The sequence below is a fragment of the Thamnophis sirtalis genome, unplaced genomic scaffold, assembly GCF_051295495.1.
Source record: "Thamnophis sirtalis isolate CommonGarterSnake01/CBP01778 unplaced genomic scaffold, rThaSir2_p1.2 scaffold_9, whole genome shotgun sequence".
NCBI lineage: Eukaryota > Metazoa > Chordata > Lepidosauria > Squamata > Natricidae > Thamnophis > Thamnophis sirtalis.
Genome location: NW_028261389.1, coordinates 53,237,380 through 53,265,143, shown reverse-complemented (window position 1 = coordinate 53,265,143; position 27,764 = coordinate 53,237,380). Strand labels below are relative to the sequence as shown.

The 27,764-nt window shown below is 42.3% G+C and overlaps 1 protein-coding gene across 3 annotated transcripts in view; it reads left to right on the top strand.

The window, feature by feature from the left end:
• CNTN1 (contactin 1) overlaps window positions 1–27,764 on the top strand; it is a 284,705-nt gene that overhangs the window by 137,276 nt on the left and 119,665 nt on the right. For all 3 annotated transcript variants that reach the window (XM_087723577.1, XM_087723576.1, XM_087723575.1), the window contains one exon: window positions 12,842–13,020. In XM_087723577.1, coding sequence (XP_087579703.1) covers window positions 12,842–13,020 — 179 coding nt within the window. The remainder of the gene's footprint in view (window positions 1–12,841; window positions 13,021–27,764) is intronic.

Here is a 27,764-nt window from a genome sequence, read left to right as displayed (position 1 = left end):
TCTTTTTTAACATTTATAAATAACACTACAGTAGAAATCATAAGTGTTAAGCTCAAAGATTGAAACCTTTTTCATATGAGGAAAAAAATCAATTGCATTTTGTTTCTGTTTATCGATGTGTCAGATCCACCAGTTTCGGCTTGATGCCTTGCCGACATTCTGCCATCAATTGGGAAAGGCAGGGAGGAACAAATGGGCTATAAAGCTGTATACCTTTATTATGAGAAATTGGGATGGGGAAATTGGCAGTTGAGGAAGAACAGAGGGTTTTGGAAGTGGCATACTGGCATCTTCAAGGCTGTTTGCCCCGAGAGTGGAATTTCACCAAACACCTCAGCATTTCCCCAAACATCTGGGAAATGCCAAATTGACTACACATGGATGGACCATGGGGAGGGGGGGATCAGGGGAAACCAGAGGTATAGTTCTGTATAGGTGTGTGGGAACTTTAGATTCTGCTTAACTTTACTGCAATTAGCATCTCTTAGTAAAAGTGCTTTTCACTTCAACCAAATGGAGTTGAGAATTTTACTTCTCTAAGGGATCAGATGGGACAGGTCCAACATGAAGTTGAATCTGCAATTGAGGGCATCACCTCTACTGTTGTGACCATGCATGCAATGTTGGCTCAAGAGAGCGACCAGGAAGAGATTGAATTCTGGGAGGGCCTTCATCCAAGTCTCTGTGCAGTCTGGGTCATTCCAAATGGACTAGAAACAGGGAGATGTGCTGTGATCCACTAAGATCTATGTGGTCCCTGGGCATCAGAAGGAATGAGGACAGGGAAGACAAGTCTGTGGGGAGTGACTTTTACTTGTGGAAGCCACAGAAGCCACCAATGGAAACAGAGAATGGAGCTTAAAGAACTGGAGGAGGAGGAGGAAGAGGAGGAGGAGGGGGAGGTGGTGGTGGTGGTGGTGGTGGAAGACACAGGTGGAAAGCATGTCTAGGCTGACTGAATGATGGAACAAGCCATCAACTTTATGCAAGGAGTTTTCAAAAGCCTCAAGGTGTGCAAAGCCCTTGCCCTCACCTCCCAGCCAGACTATCAGCCATATCCAACCTTAGTGACCAGTGGGATGACCACATCCAGCACAGCAGGCAATGTGGGAGGTTGATCCAAGACTGCATCAGCCTCCGCAGCCCAGCACAGTTGTTTAATAGTGAACCCGTGCTAAAACACTCAAATGCCCCATTTATTATTCAGGTGGATGCTAGCAATGTGGCATGGGGTCAGTTCTTTTACAAAGCAACAGCCAGGGTGCCCTACAACCTTTGTGTATATCTCCAGGAATTGAACTGATACTGAATTGTAGTGGATAGTTTGGGATAACAAGGCTTATGGCAGTGCATTGCCAGGAAGAGAGCAAGAGCCCTTTAGAAGTCTGGACTGACCACCAAAACCTAAAAGCCCTAAAAATGCCCCAGAGATTATCACACAAGCAATAGTGGACTCAGTACTTTAACTGACTCTCCAATACCTCCCAGGGAGAAAGGATTTTTTAGCTGATGCACTATCCAGGATCTCCCATTAAAACAGCTCCAAGCAGGAAATAGTCAGACTGATTATTCTGTCTCACAAGCTTGCGGCACTACCCAAGCACAGGGGAAAGCAAAATCCCAAACTGGGGCATAGTGGATACTCTAAAAGCAGCACTAGAGGGAGACAAATAGTTCAATCTCACCAAAATGAATGCATAATTCAAGGTGGCCTAGCTGGGTGGGGGTCAAGCTGTATGTTATGAAAAATCAAATATTACAAGTCCTGGAGAAAAGCCGTGATTAGGAAGGGCAAGCTTCAGGTTCTTGTTACCTTAATCCAATTGTAGTAGTAAAATAAAAGTAAAATAAAATAAAAAGAGAGGAAGAAAAAAAGACCAAATTCCAACAAAAAGAGCAAAGAAAGAAAAATAGTAAAAAAATTGACCACAATTGTAAAATGAAAATATGTCTTTATGCCTTATTTCCTCCAAGCTTCAGGTTCTTGTTACCCTAGTCCAATTGCAGTGAAGGGTAGAAAGACAAAAAAAAAACCCAAATTCCAACAAAGAGAGAGAAAATAGTAAAAAATTGACCACAATTGTGAAATAAAAATATATCTTTAATCCCCCCTATTCCCTCCAACTCTAGCAGAAGGAGGCGAGAAAAAGGAGAGAGAAAAAATAAAAAGGAAAAGTACCCACTAAGTGGAAAATTACAGGGAAAAATCAAGAACGATTTGATTTTAAAAAAGGAATCAGGTACAGATCCACCTAAATAAAATAACTTCCATTCTTAATATATTTATTTATTTATTTATTTTATTTGTTAAATTTCTAGGCCGCCCAATCCCGGAAACAAAAGCTCCACAGTTCCAAACAGTTCCAAAACAATTCCAGAGCTCCAAAGCTATAATCAGGAAAGTGGAAAACAAAAGCACAAAAGACGAATCCAGAGCTGGTGTTTTGTCTTATGTGGCAGTTTTTATCACCACATATTGTCACTATGTGTTGTTCAAGGCCATTATTTCTAATTTTACTTTGTTTTTTGTAATATATTCTCTCTGTTGCCACTAGATGGCACTGTTGTTACTGAACAGTTACTGAAAAGAGTAGTTGGGAAAGAAAAAAAATCCAAGAACACCTCAGAGTTCCGAATTTAATTCTTTAAATATTAAATATCAAGATTTTAAATTTTCACTAGCAATCAACTCTGTCCAGACTGCTATTTATTTCTCCAAACCATCCTTCCAAAACTATTTGATGAATCATTTATTTGTACTGGCATTCGCTTCCTGGAGGGGTAATCCACTCCCACCACCTTTTGCCTTCTCTCTTCGTTCTCAGTCAATCAATCCGGGAGAAAAAACAAACTTTTGAATACGGTGTGCCCCAGGGTATTATCATGATCTCACCCAGATGTTCCAAGCCTTTTTCTTCTCTCCTTTTGTGAAGCCACCTCAACTCTGACAGCTCGCAATGGCTGTCTTCCTGGCCAACTGGGTCGAAATCTATTGCAGACGTTCACATCTGCCAGTGCTCTCATTCTTCACTGTCCATCCAAGACAGTTCTAATCTCCGAAGAGATGCCCAAAGTGGTAAGATATGGTCGCTCCTCAAGAGAACGGAAGTTTGCATGTGTACAGTTAAGATGCTGGTCCCTCTTCTCAAGCTCCCACAACTTCTGAAGGCAACTTCTGTTCCGTGGGTTGATTGCTCTCGTTGTCAGAAAAATTCTCCTTATTTCCAGGTTGAATCTCTTCTTGTTCAGTTTCCATCCATTATTCCTTGTCTGGCCTTCAGGTACTTTGGAAATTTATAAATTTATAAAAAGCATGCAGACAAAAAATGAACAAAGCCGAAAGACTTAAAAATAGGAGACCAGGTCTTCCTGCCCATTAAATACATGCAATCCAGACAGTCTTCCAAAAAACTGGGATCAAAAACCTGGGAAGTACGTTGACATCTATCCAAAGAATAATCCACCTGGTCACAGGGGAACTTGACCTGCTGAAATCCCTTAGAAACATTCACCCAATTTTCCATTGTGATTTGCTAAAATCAGAAACTCAGTCCTCTCTGCGCTGAAAGCTGCCTCCACCACTCGAGTCGCTCATGATTCAGGGGGAACAACATTTTGAAATTAATGATATTTTAGACTCTCATAAACACCAAGGAAAGCTCCAGTATCTAGTGGCGCTGAAAGACTTTCCTCTTTCTGAGACTGAATGGGTGGACCTTAAATACATGAAAGCGCCCAAACTCTTCAATGTTCCCTATTCTAACCTATTCTAACCATATATTTTCTCTCTCTCTCTCTCTCCCTCTCTCCTTCCCTCCCTCCCTCCCCCCCTCTCTCTTCCATTGATGTCCTTGTCAAGAGGGGCAGCATGTAATATCCACCAGCTTCATCCTGGTACTTTGCCAGCATTCTGCCATCAATCAGGGAAGGTGCGGGAGACAAATTGGCCATAACACTACATACTCTTATTATGGGAAATTGGGAGGGGAGAATTGACAGTTGAGAAGGAACAGAGGGTTTTGGAATCCGCTTCATGCTGGTCCACTGACATCTTCAGGGCCATTTGCCGTGAGAGTGGAATTTCACCAACCCAAACACTTTAGCATTTCCCAAAAATCTCTGCAGTGCCAGATTGGCTCCCCATGGACAAGCACAGGAGAGGGCTAGGAGAAACCAGGGGTTTAGTTCTGAATTGGCTCATGGGAATTTTAGATTTTGCTTCACTTTACTGCAATCAGCATCTCTTAGTAAAAGTGCCTTTTCACTTCAACCAAATTGAGTTGAGCGTTACTGATCCATAAAGGATCAGACTGGGGCAGTTCTGACATAATGTCATACTTAGCATTAGTTATATATTTCAAACTGATGAAAGAAATGTCCTTCTGGGTTCCTCTCCAAGTGGGGAAAAAGACACTGGAGACATGGAGGCTGCTTGGAAAGATGGTTTATTGGTGGACAGGACCACATGGCTTGAGTCCTGAACAGAAAAGGTGATCACATGCTTCAATGTTGGTGAAGAAGAAGAGAAGGGCTGAGGGAGGGGCTTTCTAGGCTTTTTATAACCTGTTCAGTCCCATCTCTCTATTTCCTGTTCCTGTGTAAGAAATGTATTCTGATTGGTTGTCAGACTCCCATAGGGCCATGCAGGGGCAACTGTCTGGGCTGTGTTTTGAATCCAGGTTTGGTTGAGTTCTCAGATGTCATGTGGTGAGTTGAGTAAAGGGCCAATATTATCATGCTTTTAATCCCATCCCCCCTGCAGCTGCAGTGAAGAAGCCTTTATTATGTAAAGGGACTAGCTTGGCCTTTTTAATGGCGCATTGACAAAAGTGGGGATGGGCAGGAAGCTACAGGCAGCTATTCTGTCTTTTAAAACATGTTTCTTTCTTTTCACATCCAGAGAAATATTCTGCCTTTTCAATATTTCCTAGGATATTTCATTTTTTCTGAGAGAGGGCTGGGTGATAACTTCCTACAATCCCTCATATTTTTTTTTCAAAACGTGTGCATAGAACACACATGTTCTTGACAAAAGATTAAAATTGGTCAGATCAGGGAGACTTAATTCTTCTGATGAAAAGCATTGAGAGAGACAGCAGAAGGATCTCTTCAGTGGCTCCCAGAGAGCTTTCAACCATGAATGTCTAGCAACTAGGGCACAATTTCTGGAAAGAAATTTACAGTATCCAATTTTCCATACCAATTAGTATTAGATATCACTTTCTGTGAGCTTCCAGACAGGTTTCTTTTTTTAAAAAAATTATTTAAGATTTTTATTAACAAACATGTAAAATACACACACACAAAAATTAGACGTACACCACATTTATACAATACAGTGCGAACAGGGAACTTCCTGTTTTTTATCTTAGCAATCATCAATCGATATCGCTCACATTATATTATTTCCCCTTCTATCGTATTTCATTTAGATTTTACCATTCTTAACCCTCTTATTTTATTCATAACTATTATTTTTGAGTGTTGTTATATTCTTTCATTGATTTTTGTTTCTTTCCTCCATCCACCTATACCATTTATCCCATATCTGGTAGAATTCTGATTCTTCCTTTCCCTGTATTTCTTTCGTTAATTTATCCATTTCGGCACAGTCCATAATCTTTCTTATTATTTCATCTTCATTTGGGGTTAGTTTGTTTTTCCATTTCTGGGCAAAGGCGATCCTTGCCACTGTAAGTATATGTAGTATTAAATATTGGATTTCTTTTTTGTATTTCACTGACATAATTCCTAATAAAAAAACATCAGGTTTCCAATCTATTTTAACCCTTGCTATTGCCTCCAGCCAATTTTTGATCCTTTTCCCAATTTTTTTTTGCCTCTTCACAGGTCCACCATAAATGATAATATGTTCCATGTACTGATTCACATTTCCAGCATTTTTGGGAGGTATTTGTTGAGATTTTAGCTAACCTTGATGGTGCCAGGTGTCATCTGTAAAACATTTTGTACTGGTTTTCCTTGTATGGAACTGATAGTGTCATTTTTAAATTTATTCCCCAAAATTTTTCCCATTTGTCAAATTCAATGTTATAGCCAAAGTTCTGCGCCCATTTTATCATTTGTTCTTTCACAATTTCCTCTTCCATTTTATACTTCAGGAGGAATTTATATATTCTCCCTATCATCTTTCTGTCTGGGCTTTGAATAATTTTATCCAATTCGTGTGGTTCTGTTTCGATGCCATATATTTTAGTATCTTTATTGTATTTAGTTTTGATTTGGAGGTAAGTTAGCCAATCAACTTTCATATTCTGATCTGCCAATTCTTCAATTGTTTTTAAATTTCCCTGTCTATCAAATAAGTCTCTGTAACTTAGGATTTTGTTCCAATCTGCAAAATTTGGGTGAGTCGTCCTTTCTGTTGGTGATAGCCAATTTGGGATTTTCACATAGTGGATTTTTTTGATTTTGAACCATCGTTGCAGTAAGGCTCTTCTGATTAAATGATTTTGAAAGTATTTGTGCGTTTTATTTTTATCATCCCATAGAAAAGTATGCCAGCCTGCCTGCAGGTCATGGCCTTCTAAGATCAGAATTCTTTTATTCTTTAGCTCTATCCAGTCCTTCACCAATGTTATTGTTACTGCTGATGCATATAAATCCCAATTTGGTAATGCTAAGCCTCCCCTCTCCTTGCTGTCTTGCATTGACTTTAGTTTAATCCTCGGTTTTCGTCCCTGCCAAATGAACCTAGTGGTTATTTTCTTTAATTCTTGAAAGAATTTTTTACCTGGATTAATAGGTGCGGCTTGCAACAGGTTTCCAAAAAGGTTTCAAGCAAGCAAAAATCCCCAAATTCTTCATTTCTCACAAATTTTTTATTTTCATTTTCATTTTCATACACTCACATGTATACTGTACATAGCCAACACCATACAGCATTAAACAATAATTGCATCAATTCCTCTTGTCAACAATGCCCCAGAAAATAAAAACCCAATATAACTCCGCTCTCCATACACCTCTTTCTTCCACCACCCTCCACCTTTCTATCTTCCCTCCATCATCCCCCTCTACCCTACTTCCCCTCCCCCTCTACCACTCCTCTCTCCACATCCACTCCCCCCTTCCTTCTCACCTTTCCCTCCCACCCTCTCTCCCATCCCTCTCTGCCCATCTTTCTTCTTTCCCACTCCTCCTCTCCTTGGTGTATTTCCGCTACATGTCAATATACTTGGCCTATCCTATTTTTAAAGAAAAATTTAAAAAGAACAGTATACATGTGAAGTCACATTACATTGAGATCTAACACATCTTATCTAACCTAATATATATCTATCCCTCCCTCCCCCACCCTCCCTCCCGACCCACCACATCTCCCCCCAACTTCCCAGAACCCGTACACGGTATAGATTTTAACAAACACAGTCTAAAATATATTGAGAAGAAAAGAATAAGAAATTAATAACATCTCTACATTGAGCTTAGCTCCTTCTTGCTAAGCTAACTTTAAACAATTTAAATCATTCCTGATCTTAAGCATAGGCTATCTGGAATTTCTTAGTCCCGTATTTATTTTGTATATAATCAATCCATTTTTTCCAGTCCCGTTTATATCTCTCGTTTGAGTGGTCTTTAAGATATGCAGATATTTTAGCCATCTCGGCTAAATTTGTAACTTTCAATGTCCATTCTTGAATTGTAGGCAGGTCTTCCTTCTTCCAGTATTGCGTCACCAACAGTCTTGCTGCCGTTATTAAGTGCAGGATCAAGTTAGTCTCTACCGCTGTAAAGTTAGTACTTATACCTAACAAAAATAACTGAGGAGTAAACTTTATCCTTCTTTTAAAAATATTTGCATAATCCACCATGTTTTTATCCAAAATGCCTTAACCTTTTGGCAAGTCCACCATATATGGAAATATGTAGCATCGAGAAAACCACAGCTCCAACATTTGGGTTGTAAATTCGGATACATAGAAGCCAACTTTTTAGGATCTAAATGCCATCTATAGAACATCTTGTAAAAATTTTCTCTTCACAACCATGCTTTCCCTTTAAGTTACAGGCTGCCCATTTCAAAGGGATGGTTCTTGAACCTGCCCTAGCTCTTATTTTAGTGAGGCCAAATTGAGTTTAGCTAGTGTGCAATCCAGACTATTTAGTATTTGTAAAATTACACACAATGAGCCTGGGGACTCCTACTCATGAGACCACCAGTGCAACATATCCTGCTTTACTGGGCAGCGTGGTTTTTTTTTGTCACAGTGAGGGCTTGGTTTTTTTTTGGAGATCCTCTCTGCTAGCTCTTCAACTGGGGGAATTGCCTGAGGGGAATTGACCCTCCCCCAGGGGATTAAAAGGGAGAAATCACTGTTTAGGCTTTTGTGCCAGGGCAAAAATTAACCTAGGAAAAAACTGTATGTGGAGGAAATAGTTTCAATCTAATTTTGAATAGGCTCTCTCTCTTTTTTTTCTTTGTGTGTGTGTGTGTGTGTGTGTGTGTGTGTGTGTGTGTGTGTGTAGCTGCTTCTACAATACAGAAAATACAGACATTTTGGACAAAATCTCCCTCTCACTAGACAGAAATCTAAGGTGTTCAGAACTTGCTGTGCTAGCCATTCTCAAATACAATTCTTACATGAATACATTAAACTGATTACAATATAAATGAGACAAGAAAGAAAACCTTACACTGAATTTCTGTGAAGGAAGCAAAAAAAACACTTTAGGATCATTTTTCACCCTCCCCCATAGTCTTTACAGCTGTCTTCTGGGGATAGAAGAGAGTCTTTTGGTCTTTCTTGTGCATTTTAGGGTTCTTTCTTTCATGTCTGCTAGATGGCATTAGGCTTGGCTTGCTGGTAAGAGTGGTCAGACAGGCTTTGCTAAGTTTTTTTCCTCATGTCAGGTTTTATCAAGATGCAATCACCAGCAGCCAATTCAAGAGTTATGGTTTGAGCTAGAAGTCCTTTGTTTCTGAGGTTAAAAAAAAGAGAGGCCAAGAATACAGTTCTTTACAGACATATCTTTAGTCTCATGTTGTGGAATCTCACCCATTCTGTCCGAGTGTGGAAATCCAAACTTTATTCCAGAAGGCAGACCATGTAAATTTCATGGAACATGACATTCCCATTGCCTCTATGATTGAAACACTTTTGCAGTAAGATGAGTAAATTTCCAAAAGGGACAACAACTTGTGTTGCAAACAAACAAACAAGCAAAATATCATAGGATAGAGCACCTTGACTCATAAGCTTTTAAAAATGCACTCAGGTGTAAAAGAGGAAGGGAAGAAGAACAGCTTTTTAAAAAATTGCAATTAAAAAAAAGATACTTTGAGTCAAAGATCCAAACTCTTAGCTCTCTCAGCAATCGATGGCATAGTTTTAAAGACCAAGATGTATGGAGACTTTCATTAACACATCGTTTGCATCTGGGTGGGGCTCAAGCTCTACTTTTCTTTTTAAAGACAACTATTACTGCTGCAACAGCTTTCTAACATATCCCTGTGGACTCCTTAGTCACTTTGGGGAAGAAACTCAGGTAAAACTTCTCTTCAGTTCATCTTATGGTGGCCAGAAAATCAGCAAATTTGTTGACAAAATCTAAATCAAAACTGCCTTCTAGAGGCCAGGTTTCTACTTTAGGATAGAATAGAGTAGGTTGGCCAGATAGATGTGCAGAGAGTTTTTGCTCAGGTTGAAGGCAAACCTTTAGTAGGAATTTCCTTCATCTCATACATGCACACACAAGGCAACACTCTCCTCCTCCCCCGCAAAAGGAAAAAAAATCTATACTCACCTGAAGAGTACAATCTTCCAGGGCTGAAAAACATGAGAACAAGGTTCCCTCCCCCACAGAAAAAGCATTGTTGGAGGATGAGCGGTAAGGGAGGGGCATGGGGCGTGGGTAGAAAGCTTGCAGGCAGAGTTTTTAAAAAGTAAAATAATCAGTTACTAAATAGATAAATTGGTAACATTATGGAGATATCACAGATGAGAAATGGGGTCTGGATTCACATGCTTCAGGAAAGAAATAAACAGGTAAAATCATTTAAACACACAATAAATGCAAGGATGAAACTTTTCTTGTCAATGAACTTAAAACATTTCCTGGGTTGTTTCTTTAAGGCATAGGGAAGGAAGGAAAAAAATACTTCTCCTTACTCTGTTTCTGTTGGCCAAACAGACACAAAATAAAGACTACCATCCCTTCACTCAGTTTTCTGGGCCCAACAAACTGAGCGAAGGCAATTTCTGCCAGTTTACTCTTTTCTTTCTTTGAACACTTTAAAATTCTTGTCTTTTGGATTGGAGACATCTTAGTTACAATTACCTTGAGGGTGCATAAAGACTTAGGCATACAAGGCCAAGGAGAAAATAAGAGGGGGGAAAAAGAGAACTCTCAGGTTTACACATCCTAGTCATTCCCAGCACAAATTTGTTAAATTAGGGAAGGCACAAATCTTAACAAACAAACCACATGGTTGCATAGAAGACAAAGAAAGAGACAAACAGACAAGAGAAAAAAAGAAACCCCAACATTTTCCCTTTTCTTTTAAGTACCTTCACGTAACCAAATTACTTTTCCTGTATTATCTTTCAGCAAAGCCCATTTCTCACATAATTTCCTTGCTCTCAGCCAAAATCTTGGCATCTAAGGAAATCTCCGAGGGCACTTTTGGCCACTCACAAGCTAATGCTTCCCATGACCCATTACATGCAGGGCTCACTTTGGCCTAGCTGGGTGTCACCCACCGTAAGTTTCAGGAAAAAAAAGATTCTGGAAAGGACTTCAATTCCCCCATGAAGTATTCGGCCCCTTTCTCTCGGGGAATCACATGGGTTTTGGGGATTAAAAAAGTAATCCTTAAGGACCTCTGCCCCTCTGCACGTAGTACCAGGCACCTCTACTCTTTTCACTCACAATAGGCCTTTGCTTTTTTGCTTTCACAGGACAAAAGCAACAGCAACAAAATTTTCATTCACTTTTCCATCCATTTCCACACACACTCTCCTTTCCCTAACAGAAGGTCCTGTGCTCTGGCCTGACCCTAATACTTTCCAGGCTCTCTTGGTAAAACACACAGTGGAACCAAGATCCAGCTGTGATCAGGAGAAGGATCCCACACATGCAGACATACACACATTTCCCATGCTCTTCCATGCTTTAAAATTAAACTTTAGAGAATTAAAATTTAGAGGTACTCACCTTCTTTCCAGGCAGCCTTTGAGCTCAAACTCAAAACCCCTTTAAAACCTAGATCCAATGGTTAAGGCCAAGATAAAGTCCACCCACAGCCTCAATGGAGTCTGTGCCGGTATGGGAGGCTTACCTGGGCCATATCCTTTGATTAGGCTAGCTTGGAGTCCCATCTGGGTCGCCAATTGATAAAAGAAATGTCCTTCTGGGTTTGGCTCCAAGTGGGGAAAAAGACACTGATGACATGGAGGCTGCTTGGAAAGATGGTTTATTGGTGGAGAGGACAGCATGGCTTGAGTCCTGAACAGAAAAGGTGATCACATGCTTCAATGTTGGTGGACAAGACTCCCATGGGCCCATGCAGGGGCAACTCTCTAAGATATGTTTTGAATCCAGGTTTGGTTGAGTTCTCAGATGCCATATGGTCAGTTGAGTAAAGGGACAATATTATCATGCTTTTAATCCCATCCCCCCTTCTCCATAATAAAGGAGAAGCCTTATTTATGTAAAGTGGACTAGCTTAGCCTTCTTAATGGCCCATTGACAAAAGTGGGGATGGACAGGAAGCTACAGGCAGCTATTCTGTCTTTTAAAATATGTTTCTTTCTTTTCACATCCAGAGAAATATTCTGCCTTTTCAATATTTCCTAGGATATTTCATTTTTCTGGGAGAGGGCTGGGTGATAACACTATAGGAATTATATTTAACATCAATATAGCTTTTGTTCTCATCTTTAAAGTTTAACTTACCCCAAACATCATAGTGTTAACAATTTCTATTTTTTTATTATAAAATACACCGTAGTCTGCTGTTATCTATATTCTACAGTGCATTATTTTGCTTTTATAATGTAATAAAACAATTAATTGGGGGACAAATCTGCTTTTCAGTGTTCATAGAGCATTGTAAAAATTGAATCCATATTATATTTATATGTTATATGGAAGAGATTATATATAAGGAAGATTAGATGCTCCCCCTGGTGGCTAATATCTAAGAAACTACATTCTTAATTCAGTTTCAGTAGGATCAAGCTGAAAACCCAATTAAATATCATCCAGGACAGCCTATTATGTAACTGTTCATTGTAACTCAGGATAGGCTAATTAATATGGTAGTATGATTGAATGAACTGTGAGAAACTTTATTTTTTATTAAATTCTATATATTTGCAAAAAACATTCAAATAATTATTTTCAATTCTATAACTACATTATTTAGGAATCACTGTCATTCTGTAACTAGCACAAGGGATAATATATTTCAGGGAATCTGTAATTTACACTAGAAATGGTAATATGCAATAAGATCATATTTGTATTGTCAATTCTGATCAATTCAGGTCCAATATCTTACTCAATCTGGAAAATCAGTTTGATGCTTTAACTAATAAAATTACATCATTTGGAAATCCAGTTTGATTCAGGGAAAGATATTTTTTCCTACATGCACAGAAGATCTTTTAAATTATCAAATTGCAGTAAATTCAGACTGATTTAAAAACACAGTAAAATTCAAAGTGAATTTCCAGTTTCAATGAATCAGATACTCTTATTGCCATAATCTCATTCAGTAGGTATAAAATACCAATGTTTTGAAGGTTATGTGGGCAACCGAAGTGCTGAAATAAGGTGTTAATATTTTTTTAAAATAAATATTTTCCTTGAATAGGTGGCAACGTAACAACTGGGATGTTGATATTAAACTGACAAAAGAACATTACAGTATGGTAGGAGGTAACCTGGAAATCAATAATCCTGAGAAGTCAAGAGATGAAGGAACATATGTTTGCATAGCATACAATATACATGGAACTATAAGGAGCCGGGAAGCAACTTTAAACTTTGGTTGTAAGTTGTCTTTACATGAACTTTTACCTTTACACAAACTCTTTGAAATGGTGTTCAGTAGATTGTATGTTAGACTGTGTTTTTTCTCCGTGTCAAATAATATATGTGGGTATATGCATAATTTTGTATTTATTTATTTATTTATTTATTTGTTTGTTTGTTTGTTTGTTTGTTTGTTTGTTTATTTATTTTGTCATGTTTCTGAGGTAGATAATGGAGGTGGTGACCCTTTGAGAGCTGTATGCAACAAAATTTCATTTTAATGTAGTGTACATTCAAAGTGACAATAAAACTATTCTAAACCTAAGTCTACTGACTTAATTTAGTTTGACTTATTGTCATGACCCATGCTGATTGGAACAGTATCAAAGCGACACCTTCTCTAAATGTTTTCTTAATTTTTTTTTACTGTGATTAGAGTGAGAAAAGTGAGTGAATATGAATGGATCATTTTCTTCTAGATGAAAAATATTTGGGGACATTTATTATATCTTCTAGACAAACCTAATCTGCTTATATGTTAATGATGAATTTGTCAGTGCTGGTCAATTACATAGCAGTTTATTAAAACAAACCTCGTGCTTCTATAAAATAGTAGATACCAAAATAATGATATTTTTGCAACATGACTTTAATTAAAAAAAAAATCTTATTTCAGTTTTTTTTACTAAAACTGAAAAACTTCCCGAACAGTATTGCTTTAGGACCATTCTCACAACTTTCTAGTGCAAAGTTACCCTGACAATCATTGGTGGAAAACATGTCTTCATGATATATCCCTGCTTTCTTACTAGCCTATTGATAAGAAGGTATGATATTTAGATATTTTAGCCTCTAGGTATGGTTTTGTTTCCATCCACAAAAGTAGATCTCTCATGAAGACATGTTAGTGCTCCTGATATTGGGATTCAACATTGCTTGTCTGGAATTGAAGCTGTGAATTTGTTAACTGTGAGGAATAATGAGTTTGATTACAGATTAACAGAGTTGGAAGGGACCTTGTAGGTCATCTAGTCCAACCCCCACCCAAGCAGGAGACCCCACACCATGTCTGAAAGATGGCAATCCAGTCTCTTCTCGAAACTTTCCAGTGATGAAACTCCCACAACTTCCGAATGGAAGCTGTTCCATTGTTTGATTACTCTCACTGTCAGAAAATTTCTCCTTATTTCCATTATGCCTTGTCTGGCCTTTGGGTGCTTTGGAAAATAGCTTGACTCCCACATCTCTGTGGCAGCTCTTAAAATATTGGAAGACTGCTATCATGTCTCCCCTGGTCCTTCTCTTCACTAGACTAGCCATGTCCAGTTCCTGCAACCGTTCATTGTATCCTGGTTGTTCTTCTCTGCACACTTTCTAGAGTTTCAACATCTTTTTATAGTGTGGTGACCAAAACTGGATTCAGCATTCTAGGTGTAGTCTTACTAAGGCTTTATAGAGTTGTATTAGTACCTCACTTGATCTTGATTGTATCCCTCTGTTAATGCAACTGACTTTTTTGGGTGCTGCTGCACACTGTTGGCTCATATTTAATTGGTTGTCCACTAAGACTCCAAGATTCGTCTCAGAGTTACTGTTATTAACTCTGGCTTCACCCAGTCTATATATGTACTTTTGATTTTTTCTTGCCTAAGTGTAAGATTTTACTTTTCTCTACATTGAATTTCATTTTGTTAACTAGGACCCAGCTATTTTCCAGTCCTCTGGTAGTTCCCTGGAGCTCTGGTTTTTTTTTTAAAGATGTGGTACAGTGATTCTGAGATGACCTCTGCCAGCTCCTTTAGAACTATGGGATGTAATTCAACAGGTCCCAGTGATTTGTATTCATCAAGATCAGACAGGTGTTGTCTTACTATTTTTTTGCTTATTATTTCTAGTCTATCTTTTACAGTTACGTTTTTGGTAGGTTGACTGTTCTGTCCCCCCCTTCACGGCTCGTTAACAAACGCAGGCAGGCAACTTAAAAGGAAGTCTTTCTTTATCAGTTCTCAGTTCAAACTGTCTTCGAGCCCAAAAATAACATAAATACAAGTCTCCGACAAGAATGCAAAGCAAAAACTCTTACAAGCACTGCACTTCTTCCACAATCTCCACGGATCAGGTTTACATGAAACACCCAAAGCACTTATCCAAGTGTAACAAGCATAAATCACGATTAATAATCAAGGAATGTTGTACCAAACACGGAACACACGAAGGAATGTTGACTCCAGCGACTAGGGCGTGGCAGCATCCGTCCTTTTATCTCCAAACTTGCCTCCCACAAGCCCCAGCGGCATACTGAATCTTGATCCCGAAAAAACTCACAGCAGACATCTGCTGAGTCACAACAGTTGACTATAGTTTCTTTTTATGTGAAGATCAATGCAAAGAATGAATTAAGCAGCTCTTCTTTCTCTCTACTGCCTGTTACTTCCTTACATTCTTCTCTCTTTAGTGGACTGTTTCCTTGATTTTTTTTTCTTGTAATTTATATGTTGGAAGAAACTTTTAAAATTATCTTTGACTTCTGTTGCAAGTCGTTGTTCATTCTAAACCTTTGCTTCCCTTACTTCATCTTTGCAGATTCTGGCTAACCGCTGTTATGTGTCCTTCTTTCCATTTTTCTACATGTCCTTTTTGTCTTTCAATTTGCCAGAAAGATCTTTGTGCAGCCATGCTGGTTTCTTCTTGGATTTCTTGTTTTTCTTTTTCAGTGGTATTGTCTGCATTGGACTTTTATGATTATATTTTTTCAGAGTTTCCCAAGTTTGTTGAGTTGTTTTCCCCTTTAGGATTTTTATCCAAGGAATCTTTCCCAAGTTCTTTCTGAGTTTGTTAAAATCAGCTCTTTTAAAATCTAAGGCTCTGGTGTCATTATGTTCTATTGCTTGTGTTGTCAGCTAGGTTGGTCAGGAACCTATTTGATTTCTCATTTGGTGCAGAATTAGTCTTCCAATTGATGTCAGGGTATTTGAAGTCCCCCATTAGTACTGTAGTTAGTTGGCAAAAAGTGTATTTATTTTTTCTGCTTGATTGGGTGGCCTGTAGTATACACCTATGGCAATGTTATTTTTTTCTTTTATATTGACCCATATGCATTCTAAGAGGTTTTAGTCTTTGGTTTCATGCATTTCTGTAGCAATGTAGTGGTCCTTTACAGTGCAACTTCACTTCCGCTTTTATGGGGTCTCATTTTTTGAACAGTTTGTATCCTTCTATCAGTATGTTCCAGTCATGGATTTTGTTCCACCAAGTTTCTGTAATTCCAAGTATTTCATATCTACCTTCATTTATTAATAGTTCAAGTTCACTCTATTTGTTCCCCAAACTTTGTGCATTTGTATGTAGGCACTTGAGGTCTTTATGTCTGATTCTTGGTATGGTTCCTAAGACTCCTATTTGGAATTTGAGTTTGTCTTCCTTCCTATCCCTCCTTACCTCATTATTTGACCTGTTTTCTAGAGATTTTCGCATGGAATTAGGTCTTGGATATTGGTCACCCTCCCCCCTCTATTTTAGTTTAAAGCCCTCCTAATAAGTTGAGCCAGGCATTTTCCGAAAACATTCTTCCCAGGCGTTGTGAGGTGCAGCCCATCCCTTAGCAAAAGCCCATCACAGAGGTAGTGCAGACCGTGTTCCAGGAATCCAAAGGTTTTTTTGATGACACCAACCCTTTAGCCAGGGGTTCACTTCCTTTATTCAATCAAGGACTCCTTTGTTTCTTCCTTTGTTCAATCAAGGATTCAACAGAATCCTTTGTTTTCTTACCTGATGTTGTCCTTTCATTGGCAGTACAGATGAAAAAACTACTTGTGCACCTAACTCCTTAACTTTCTTGCCTAGCTGCTCATAATCACTCAAAAAGTCCTTTTTTGTGTCATTCGTCCCTACATATAGTAGTAGAAAAGGATAGTAATCTGTGGGTTTTATTATTTTGGTTAGATTCTCAGCTACATTTTTTATTTTTGCTCCAGGGAGACAACATACCTCATACTGTTTGGTCTACAGATGGCTGGTTCCCTTGAAAATTGAATCTTCTATCACCAACACACACCTTTTTTTCCTAGGGAAGTTTGGGGTATTTGATAGTGCTACTTTTTTAAGGGCCATTTGATGGTGCCTCTTTTCTAGATGTCTGCATGTTTTCTTCCATGGAGAGTCCATGAAATTGATGGCTTAGTACCAGTGTAGCTGCATCAGAGTGGATTGGACAGGGGTTTTGTACTAGGTTTGTCTGTTTTTCTATGAGTGACAGGTTTCGATCTGTTTTCTTCTAAGGAGTCAATTCTTTTAAAAGTTGTTTGATTATTATTATGTTCAATTTGGGCATATTCTTCTTGCAAGGTTTGGGATTTCTCATTTTGTAGGTTGAGTTTTAGACCCTTTACTTTTTCTTCTAGTAACTTGTAGTTTACATTTGGTATATATATAGTTAGGGTCTTCTGTGGGTGTAAGTGTATGCATGGAACATGTTTTGCAAATCACAATAGTAACAGTTTCTTTTTCCATGAGTGGATTTTTTAAAAAATTGAAAATGAAAGTGTAGACATTTTTACCATAGATTTTTAAAAGGGAAAAATGTCCAATTTAAAATTTTGATATTGTAATAGATCATATAAAATTTCAAATTTAGGGGGGAAAGTATAGCTAAAAATTTAAAGTTCCAGCAGTTTTCAGTGTTCCATGAGTTTAACTGCAATATTCGTTCTTAGCATGTAATGGAATGTTTCATAATTATCCCTTTCCCCCCTTCCTTCTTATGATCCTTCACCACTCTGCCTTCTTGCGATCTTTATTCAATTCTTCCTTCTCTGCCTTTAAATGTCCTGTACTTGTTATTGTCTACTTGCCTTTGATTTTTTTTTTTTGGCCTTGTGTCCTGTGTGGTCTTTTTATCCTCTCTTCCTACTTGCTTTTCTCCTGCCACTACTGGGTATTCAGCTCTCCCTGCTTTCATGCCATTTCCCCCGCCCGTCTGTTGGTCTGCTATGTTGTTTTGTTGCTATTCACAGTCACCAGTTCGCTGGTCCTCTGTACTGCAATGCTCCACCAGCTCTGACAACCTCTGGTTCCACCGCTACTCTACCATTGCTTTCCAGGCTCCTTTCTGCATTGCTCTCAAATTCTGGTTTGCTGTGCTGCCCCTTTCTGTTGCGCTGCTGCTGCTCTTCCTCCTCAGCCATATGGCTCCCTTTTGTTGGTCCATCACACCAGTGTGGTCCAAGCAAACAGGGCCTTGCTGCCCTACAGTAAGCTCACCTCTCCTCTCTGCGGCTGGCTCTCCTCCTCTTTGCTCTTGCGCTGGCTCTCCTTTTTGTTCTCTGCTGGTTGTTGCTTTGCCCTCAGTCGGCTCACCTCTCTGCCCTACAGGTGCTTTTCCTCCCTACTCCACAGCTGGCCCCACCCACTCACCTGCTCGCCCCCTTTGCCTCTCCACTCACCTCACTTCAATAGACCATCGGGCTCTTGGGTAAACCTCTTGGGTGTAGCTGGGCTTCTCTCAGCAGGCCAAGTTCGCTATAGATCACTGCCCTTGATGGCATTTTCCTCCTATTCTTTCAATCTTTCCTTTCCTTTTCCTTTCTTCACTCTTTTTTTCTTTCTTTCTCTCTTCTCCTCCTCCCTGCTCTGCTGTCTGACCAGATCGCCTCTTTTTCTCTGCCAGTCATTCTGTTCCCCTTGGTCTGCTGTCCTCTCTGCACCACAGCTGATTTTCCTCCCTGCTCGGTAGCTGGATTGGTTCACTGGCTCGCCTCTATTTTTTTGTGTGCTGCTTGGAGAGTCGAAGCAAGGGTTAAATTCTGTCCTTCTGCCCAATGGACTGGATTGAAATTTCTGACCACGCCTCCTGGTCTCCCAGTATCTTCAGTTTTTCAATTCAGTCCATTGCCCATTAGGATGTCTTTTATAGTCTCTCCAGAGACTTTCTTCATTTTATTACCTGTATCCTTTTAAAAACATTAGGTTCCCTTCCTGTCTTTATTTTCCTTTGCCTAGATTTTTTTTCTTTCTAGCCAGCATTGATTATTTCGTTCACCTCTCTGCATTATGACAGAGAGGTTTGGCTCTCCAGGCATCCTGGGATTAACCGGGCACTGGGAGCCACTAGCCGGCTGGCTCTCAACCGCTGGGATTAGTCCGTCAGGTGACCTGCACGGCAAGATGCCAAAGTCGTCAGTGGAGGTGAGCTTTTGAACTGGAGTGACAGCCGGCTATTCCCTTCACAGTTTTCTCAGCGGCGGCTTGAGAGAGGCAGAGCAGCGATTGGAGCGCTCTCTCAAGGTGGCGACAAGTAGGCTATTTCGGAGGTTTCTCTGGCTGCGGCCACCCTCCACTTCTAGCCTTTCGATCTCTGGTGCATTTCTTCACAATCCTCTCCCCTGGCAGCGTTTATTTGTGTCCTTTTGGCAGACACTTGCTCTGCTTCCCAGCGGATTACCAGCAATCACTCTACTTGCCAGACCTCTGCCCGACAAACGCAGCAGCCGATTTACCACCATGGCGGATGAGATCTCCATGGATCCCCTTCCGGCAGGCCAGTCTTCTAATCTGACAGGGCCCTATCTTAGGAAGGCGGCCAGGACTGCTAGGGAAGCCATTGGGGGGACCATGGCCAGCAGGCCTTATTCCAAGAAGCCCTCCAAGGCGCAGGAAAAGGGTGCAGCCAGGCACCAGAAGGCCCTGGAGAAGGAATTCGCAAAGGCCCAAAGGCAGATAGTGGTACAAGTCCACCAGCCAGATCAGCCAGGAAGTCCTATTGGTCAGGATCTAGTTGGTGCCCCCTTCCTCCTCCTATCTCTGGGAGTGGGGGTTTTTCCAGAGAGGTTTCCTTCTCTGGGGAGTCCAGGTCCCCTTCCTCCTCCTGGGGGGGGGGGTGCTGACCTATTTGAGTGTGACCTGGTTTCTGATAGGGAGGGTTCCTCTTCTCCTGTTCCTCTGACCAGGGATTCCAATCTCAGGCCTAATGTGGTGGGGACCCGCCCAGTAGAAGACCTGGGCCCAGGCCTCTCAGCAGAAATGAAGGAAGTCATTGCTACAGCAATCTCTCAAGGGATAGCTGAGGGCCTCCAATGGAGTGAAGTGCAACCACACGTTCCACAGCCAGCACCTCCCATTCCTCAGACCTCTCCAGCTCCTCAGGTCCCTCTAACTCCACAGCCTCCTCAGAGCGTCAGCACCCCCACAGGCCTTCATCTCCGCCCCCATCGGTGGTGCTGAAATCAGTGTGGGACGATGAGGATGTTGGGGGTCATGACTTATCAGATGATGAGAACCCCATTCCAGATAAACCAACCTTTGCTGGATTGTTTCAACCATCCTTATTCAAATCAATCATGTTCAAGGCCAAGGTGTCCACTCACATGGAGGTGGCAGTGCCTCCAGATCAGGCTGCTGCAGATCCTAGGGATCATAGTAAAGGTCTGTTTGATGAGAAGGTTCCTGCACAAAAAATTGTTCCTTCTCCCAAACTCTTTCAGGATGTGGTCCAACGCCAGTGGGTCCAGCCTGGCACCCTGGCCACCCTTGGTGTAATGACAAACGCCTTTACTCAGTGGATCCTCCCATGGAAGAGCTTCTTAAGCTGCTTTCCATTGATCCTCCAGTTCAGGCTCTCACTTCCTCTTCAGTGCTCCCACCGGACCTTCTAGAAGGACTTAAGGCAGAGGACAAAAGAGCTGAATGGGCTTGTCACAAGACCCATCAAGCTGCAGCTTGAACCATTAAGGCGGCCACCTTCGCCTCATTCTTTAATAGGGCCACATTGCCTGGCTTCACCAGTTACTCATTAGGCTCCTAGCAGGGGACACCAGACTGTGGCACAACGTAAACAAAATTGTAGCCACGGTGGAATATTCTGCAAATGTCATCCTTAATGCTGCGAAGTTTGCTTTGTGCGCCATGGCCTCTAATGTCACCTCTCGTAGGCTCTTATGGCTACACCACTGGAACGTGGCTATGCATTAGAAGTGGAAGATTGCTTCCGCCTCCTTTAAAGGGGGAAAGTTGTTTGGGGAGGCCCTTGACTCAGTTTTGGTTGAGAACAAGGATAAGCGGAAGATGATGCCCTCGGTTTTCAGGAAACCAGACCGAAGGTCATCCTCCTTTTCCTGCAGGCAGACTTCCTGCCCAGCTGATCCTCCGAACAGCAATTCCTCCTTTCAGTGTTCCTACGCTCAGGGGACAGATTGCAATCAGGATCGACAGCCATTTTGGGACAGGGCCCGTCAGCAGCCCTACTCCCATCGTCCTGTTTGGGGAGGGTCTGGAAACAAATCCTTCCATCAGAACAAGTGACCACCATCCCAATCCTCCCATAGGGGTCCAGCTCCAATTCTTTGCCACCCAGTGGGAGGAGATTAACTCAGATACGTGGGTGCTCCAAACGATTCGGATAGGCTCACTCTGGAATTCCTCCCCCCCACGCCACTTTATTCGTTGCCCAACTCCCAGATGTCCCACCAAGAGGGGCCTCATGGAGGCCGAGATCCATCACCTCAAGGAGATCAGGGCCATAGAAGCAGTTCTCCCAGGGCAAGAACGCAGAGGGTTCTATTCCATTCTATTCCTAGTGCCCAAAAGCTCAGGGCAGGGGGTGAAGAGCGATACTGTCAGCACTCCTCCATTAGATAATTAGGAAAGGAAAACCACGAGACTCCATTGATAGAAATCAAGTGTACTTTTACTAATTATAAATGATCAGAAGCGTAGTGAAGCGAAGACTGATTATTTAGGCGCGAAAGCAAATGATATTTAGAATAACCCATTCCCCACCCCTTGGCATCCCAGTTACAGTCCAATCATAATTCTCCCAAGTGTCAGGTGTGAGATAACTTCGAAAGGCATCACCAAGATGGAATGTCGGTGCCATTGGCCTTGGCGGGAAACCTCCTCCGCATGCACAGTAAGACAGGCAGCAGAAACTCCAGAATCTTCCTCCAGCACAATTAGTATTCCCCTCCCAAATCCCATGCCCCCCTCCCCGTTTCAATGGCAGCCGAAGCAGCAGCAAAGCAGAGGCTGACATCTGGCCCTCCTCTGGAAAAAGGTCAGGCCTGGAAAACGACAAAACACAAACAAACAGACGAACAACAAAAAACAGAAAAAGAAAAATAGGGGGGGGGGGAGAGAAAGTCAGGAAGGAGAGTCAACTAGGGCTTGTCCGGATAAGCAGAATAGAACTGGCGGAGTAGTTGGGGCCCCCGGAGATGGGACTTGTCCACCCACTCAGCATGAGACTGAGGAAAATGCTTCCAAGCCACCAGGTACTGAAGTCGATTCCGCCGTCTTCGAGAGTCCAATATTTCCTGAACCTCAAAATGCTGCTCACCATCAATCAATAGGGGAGCAGGTGGCGGATCCACTGGCGGACGTAAAGATGAAAAACGAACAGGTTTAATGAGATTAATGTGGAAAACAGGATATACATGGTTGAGGTGCTTGGGTAGCTGCAAGCAAACCGAAACAGGATTGATTACCTTGATTATGGGAAACGGGCCTACATACTTAGTGTCAGGACCTCTCCATTAGATAATCAGGAAAGAAGACCACGAGACTCCATGTGTAGAAATCAAGTGTACTTTTACTAATTATAAATGATTAAAGGCATAGCGTAGCGAAGTCTGATTATTTAGGCGCGAAAGCGATGGATATATAGAATAGCCCATTCCCCACCCCTTGGCATCACAGTTACAGTCCAATTATAATTCTCCCAAGTGTCAGGTGTGAGATAACTTCAAAAGGCATCATGAAGATGGAATGTCGGTGCCGTTAGTCCTGGCGGGAATCTCCCACGCATGCGTAGTCCGACAGGCAGCTGAACTCCAGAACCTTCCTCCAGCACAATGAGTAACCCCTCCCAAATACCATGCCCTCCCTCCCCGTTTCATGGCAGCCGAAGCAACAGCAAAGCAGAGGCTGACACTTAGGCCCCAACTTTTTTGATTTTTGCGTAGTTTGAAGGAACTTTGTGGATAGATAAACTTGGTCACCCACTTTGTACTGATAAGGTTGAGCACATTTCTTATCAGCCTGTTTCTTATGCGCGCAATGCGCAGCATCCAAAGTGCGAAGTGCCAAAGGCCAAATATGCCGCAACCGCTCACTCCACTCGGAGATAGATGAGACCTGTGGTTGCTCAAGAGGAACTTCAGGAATAGGAACAAAGTTCTGGCCAAACACAACACGAAAAGGGGTGAATCCAGTGCTGATATGTACAGAATTATTATAAGCCACTTCCGCGTGTGGCGACAAGTCCACCCAATCATCTTGCTGGTAATTGATGAAACAACGTAAATATTGTTCTAGAACAGAATTAGTCCTCTCGCAAGCCCCACTAGTCTGAGGGTGGTGGGCGGAGCTTAGACCCTGGGCAGAGCCAATGCGCTTAAGAAATTCTTTCCAGAAGACAGAGGTGAATTGGACACCCCTATCAGAAATGATGCGTTCAGGCACACCATGTAAACGGTAAACGTGAGAAATGAAAAGTTTAGCGAGTGCCTTCACAGAAGGAATCTTAGGGCAAGGTATGAAATGAACTTGCTTGGAAAACAAGTCAGTAACCACCCATATGACCGTGTGCCCCTGGCTTTCAGGAAGTTTGACAATGAAATCCATAGAAATCTCTTTCCAGGGGGTAACAGGGCGAGCTACAGTCTGGAGTAAACCCTGCGGTTTCCCCGGTGGGCGTTTAGCGGCCGCACAAACAGGATAGCTGGCGACATAAAGTTCAATGTCCTTCTTCAAAGATGGCCACCAAAACTGTCGTTTCACAAGATGCAGCATCTTCACAAATCCAAAGTGCCTCGCCAACTTGGAATCATGTGCCCGTTGGAGAACAATGAGACGAAGAGAGGCAGGGACGTAATGTTTCGCTCCAATCCATGGCAAATCGTCTCTCATTGTGCATTCACCTTGATGCTGCTGGAACAAATCATCCTGAGGAAGGGCCTTTTTGAGGTCGGAAAGAAAATCTTGAGACACGTCCACCTTAGCGTGTGTCTGTTGCCTAGTAACAACAGGAGCAGCGAGGCTGGACGCAGGAACCATGGGCTGAACAATACTAAGCTTAGAGCAGTTGTATTGAGGGATCTGGACAAAGCATCAGCCATGAAATTCTTCCCCCCCGGGATGTACTTAAGTGTGAAATTAAAACGATTGAAATGCTGAGCCCAGCGCATCTGCTTAGGGGAGAGTCGCCTGGGATTCCTCAAAGCTTCCAAGTTCTTATGGTCAGTCCACACCTCAAACGGGTGCTTAGCGCCCTCCAGGAAGTGGCGCCATGTGGCCAAAGCCCAACGTACAGCAAATGCTTCTTTCTCCCAGATCGCCCAACGTCTCTCTGTCTCTGTGAGTTTACGAGAGGTGTAGGCACAAGGTTGTAAATTACCTTGGTCGTTAGTCTGAAGCAAAACGGCTCCCACTGCCACGTCGCTGGCATCAGCTTGAACGACAAAGGGCTTGTCCATCTCCGGATGCTTCAGAACCAGCTCCTCGGCAAAAAGCTGTTTCAACTTTTCAAAAGCAGTTTGACACTCCATGGTCCAATTCAACGGCTTGCTAGGCTTGGGTTTCGGCCTACCTTTGGACTTCAACAAATTAGTGATGGGAAGTGCAATTTTGGCAAAAGAAGGGATGAATTGACGATAGAAATTGGCAAAACCCAGAAATTTCTGTAATTGTCTATGTGTAGGGGGTGCCTCCCACTCAGTGACCGCCTTGACCTTAGCGAGGTCCATCTCCACCCCCGCATGGGAGATACGATACCCGAGGTAGTCTATCTTCTCTTGGTGAAACTCACATTTGGATAACTTGGCATAAAGTTCCACGGCTCGGAGTTTCTTTAGGACAGTGCAGACCAACTTGACATGTTTCTCATGTGTTTGTGTGTAAATAAGGATATCATCGAAATATACGATAACGCCCTTGTAGAGGTGGTCATGCAAAACCTCATTAATTAATTGCATGAAAAACTGCAGGCGCCCCCTGCAGGCCAAAGGACATTACACAGAACTGGAAGCAACCCAGGGGGCAGTTGAAAGCCGTCTTCCACTCATCCCCTTCCTTTATTCGGACCCTATAGTATGCTTCCCGTAAGTCCAGTTTAGTAAAAATGCGGCCTTTCCCCAGTTGGGCCAGCATGTCCTTCATCAGAGGCAGAGGGTAGAGATTTTGAGAAGAGATTGAATTAAGGTTCTTAAAGTTCACACACAAATGAAGAGAGCCATCTTTCTTCTCTCTGAATAGTACAGGGGCTGCTACCTTGGGTCTGGCTGGTTCAATGAAACCCCTTTGCAAGTTCTTGTAAATAAACTTCCTCATTTCCTCCATCTCGCTTGGGGACATAGAATATATTTGGGGTTTCGAAAGCGGTACTCCAGGCAAAATTTCGATGGAGCAATCAGTGGGTCTGTGGGGCAGAAGCTTATCTGAAGATTTTTCACTAAAAAAACCCCTTTAGGTCCCAATACTCTTTCGGAATCTTTTCTTCCCCCTCAATTCTTTCCTGGCCCCTGGTGGCCAAAGCGGGGTTGGAGCCAGCAGGCTCAGGGGCATCAGCCTCCCCATCTGGGGCTGTGCTGGTCCGAATACACAGCCACCCCTCCCTCCAGTTAATGCGAGGGTTCCATTTACGAAGCCAGGGGAGTCCCAAAATAAGGTGTCTGTCCATCCCAGGCGCCACAATAAAAGAGATTTCATTTCATTTTTCATTTTATTTGACATTTATAGGCCGCCCTTTTCCCTGAGGGGACTCAGGGCGGCTTACAATTTGTAGGAAGGGAGTGCAAGACAAAACACAAAAAGAAAATGTGGAGTATAATAAAATAAAACAATAAAACACAACATTCATTCAACATTCGGGTGGGGCGAGATTAGGGTCTTATCCCCAGGCCTGACGGGATAGCCAGATCAATTCTAAATGGGTGCCCATTTTCATTTCTAGAGGTTCAGTGTAAAAATGGGCTGCCCCCGCCCCTGCAATGGATCCATCAATTTGGCAAAAAACAATAGGGGTTTTTAAAGTCCTCAATTTCAAGCCCAGTTTTTCAACCATTGCTGGATTAATCATACATCTAGAACAGCCTGAGTCGAGTAGAGCAGAAAGCCGCTCCGTCTCCCCACCAGATGGCACCCTTAACTCAATTGGGATCAACATGGGGCCTTTATTTGAACTCACGCAACGAGGCGAGCTGTCGTCATCGGAGTCATCAGAGGAGCTGGTGGTCATGTCCGCTTCCTCCTCCACCTCCGGCTGGAAACGCTGGGGGGTATTTTCAGCAGCGAGTGCAGACTCCTTCTTCTTCCCCGGGGCCTTGCTTGCCTTCCCTTTCCTCTTGGCAGGGGGTGGGGCAGTTGGAGGAAGTTTAATGCGGCAATCCATGGCTCGAAGGCCTCCTTTCCCACAATGGAGGCACGTGACAGGCTTGGCCTTGTCGGCGGGGCTTCCCTTCCCTTCATCCCTGATGCGGAATGGGGCCCTTTGAGCTGGGGGGGGGGCGATCTCTCTGCTTTTTCCTCTTTCGCACGTTGAAGTCTAATCAAGTCTAGCTCAACATCTGCTGTATTTTCATAGCAAGCAACAACTCGCTCAGGAAGGTGACTGTTAACGCATTGTTGGTAAATGTCCTCATTTAATCCCAATGCAAACTGATCCGGGAGCGCCTCTCCAGACCAACCCCTCATATACGATGAAAGCTGTTGAAACTCCTGAACATATTCAGCCACCGGCCTATTTCCCTGCTTTAGGGTCATAAAATTCACCTTCCCTCGTTTCTCAATCAGCGGGTCATCAAACCTCCTCTTAAGTGCAGCCATAAAGTCATCAAAATTCCTCAGGAGAGGGGAATTACATTGGTGTAAGTTCACCATCCATGTGGCCGCTTTTTCTTCCAAAGAAAGTGAAACCATTTGCACCTTCATCTCATCTGATTCTAAATTTGGGCCATATATTTTCATGTAGTTGCAAATCTGAATGACGAAAAGACCCAACCTCTTCGTACCACCGTTATATTTTACTGGTAAGGGAGGGACTTTTGCCATTCTGCGTCTTCTGGGGGACCCCCCACTCTGGCAGCAGCCCTGGCTGGGGGGGGGGAGGCTTTCTCGGTTTGCTTCCTCCCATCCCCCCTCGGCCTCTTCACCCTCCCTAAATTTATGCATGGAGTACCTTTGTTCAAATTCTTCCATTTGCTCCCTTTCCATCGCTCTCCCTTGGGTCTTTCGCTCGGTCATAGCTTCTTCCCAGTCCACTGGTTTTTTCTTTTGGTTTCTTCTGGTAACTCCTGCATCCAAATTCTCATAATCCTCTTTTTGCCCCACTCCCAAAGTCCATCGGGGCTGAACCGCAGGCTCCTCTATCCTTAGGCCAGCTAGCCTTTCAGGTAAAGTTGGTTCTGCAGTTTCTCTTTCAATCTCCTCATCATCGCTCGCTTGCAATGACATTTTCTCTGTTCCTTCTTGTGAGTACACCCCCCACGGTAGGTTGAAAACTCCTGGTGGGGTGTGAGTGAGTCTTCGCTTACTGTCAGCACTCCTCCATTAGATAATTAGGAAAGGAAAACCACGAGAGTCCATTGATAGAAATCAAGTGTACTTTTACTAATTATAAATGATCAGAAGCATAGCAAAGTGAAGACTGATTATTTAGGCGCGAAAGCAAATGATATTTAGAATAACCCATTCCCCACCCCTTGGCATCCCAGTTACAGTCCAATCATAATTCTCCCAAGTGTCAGGTGTGAGATAACTTCGAAAGGCATCACCAA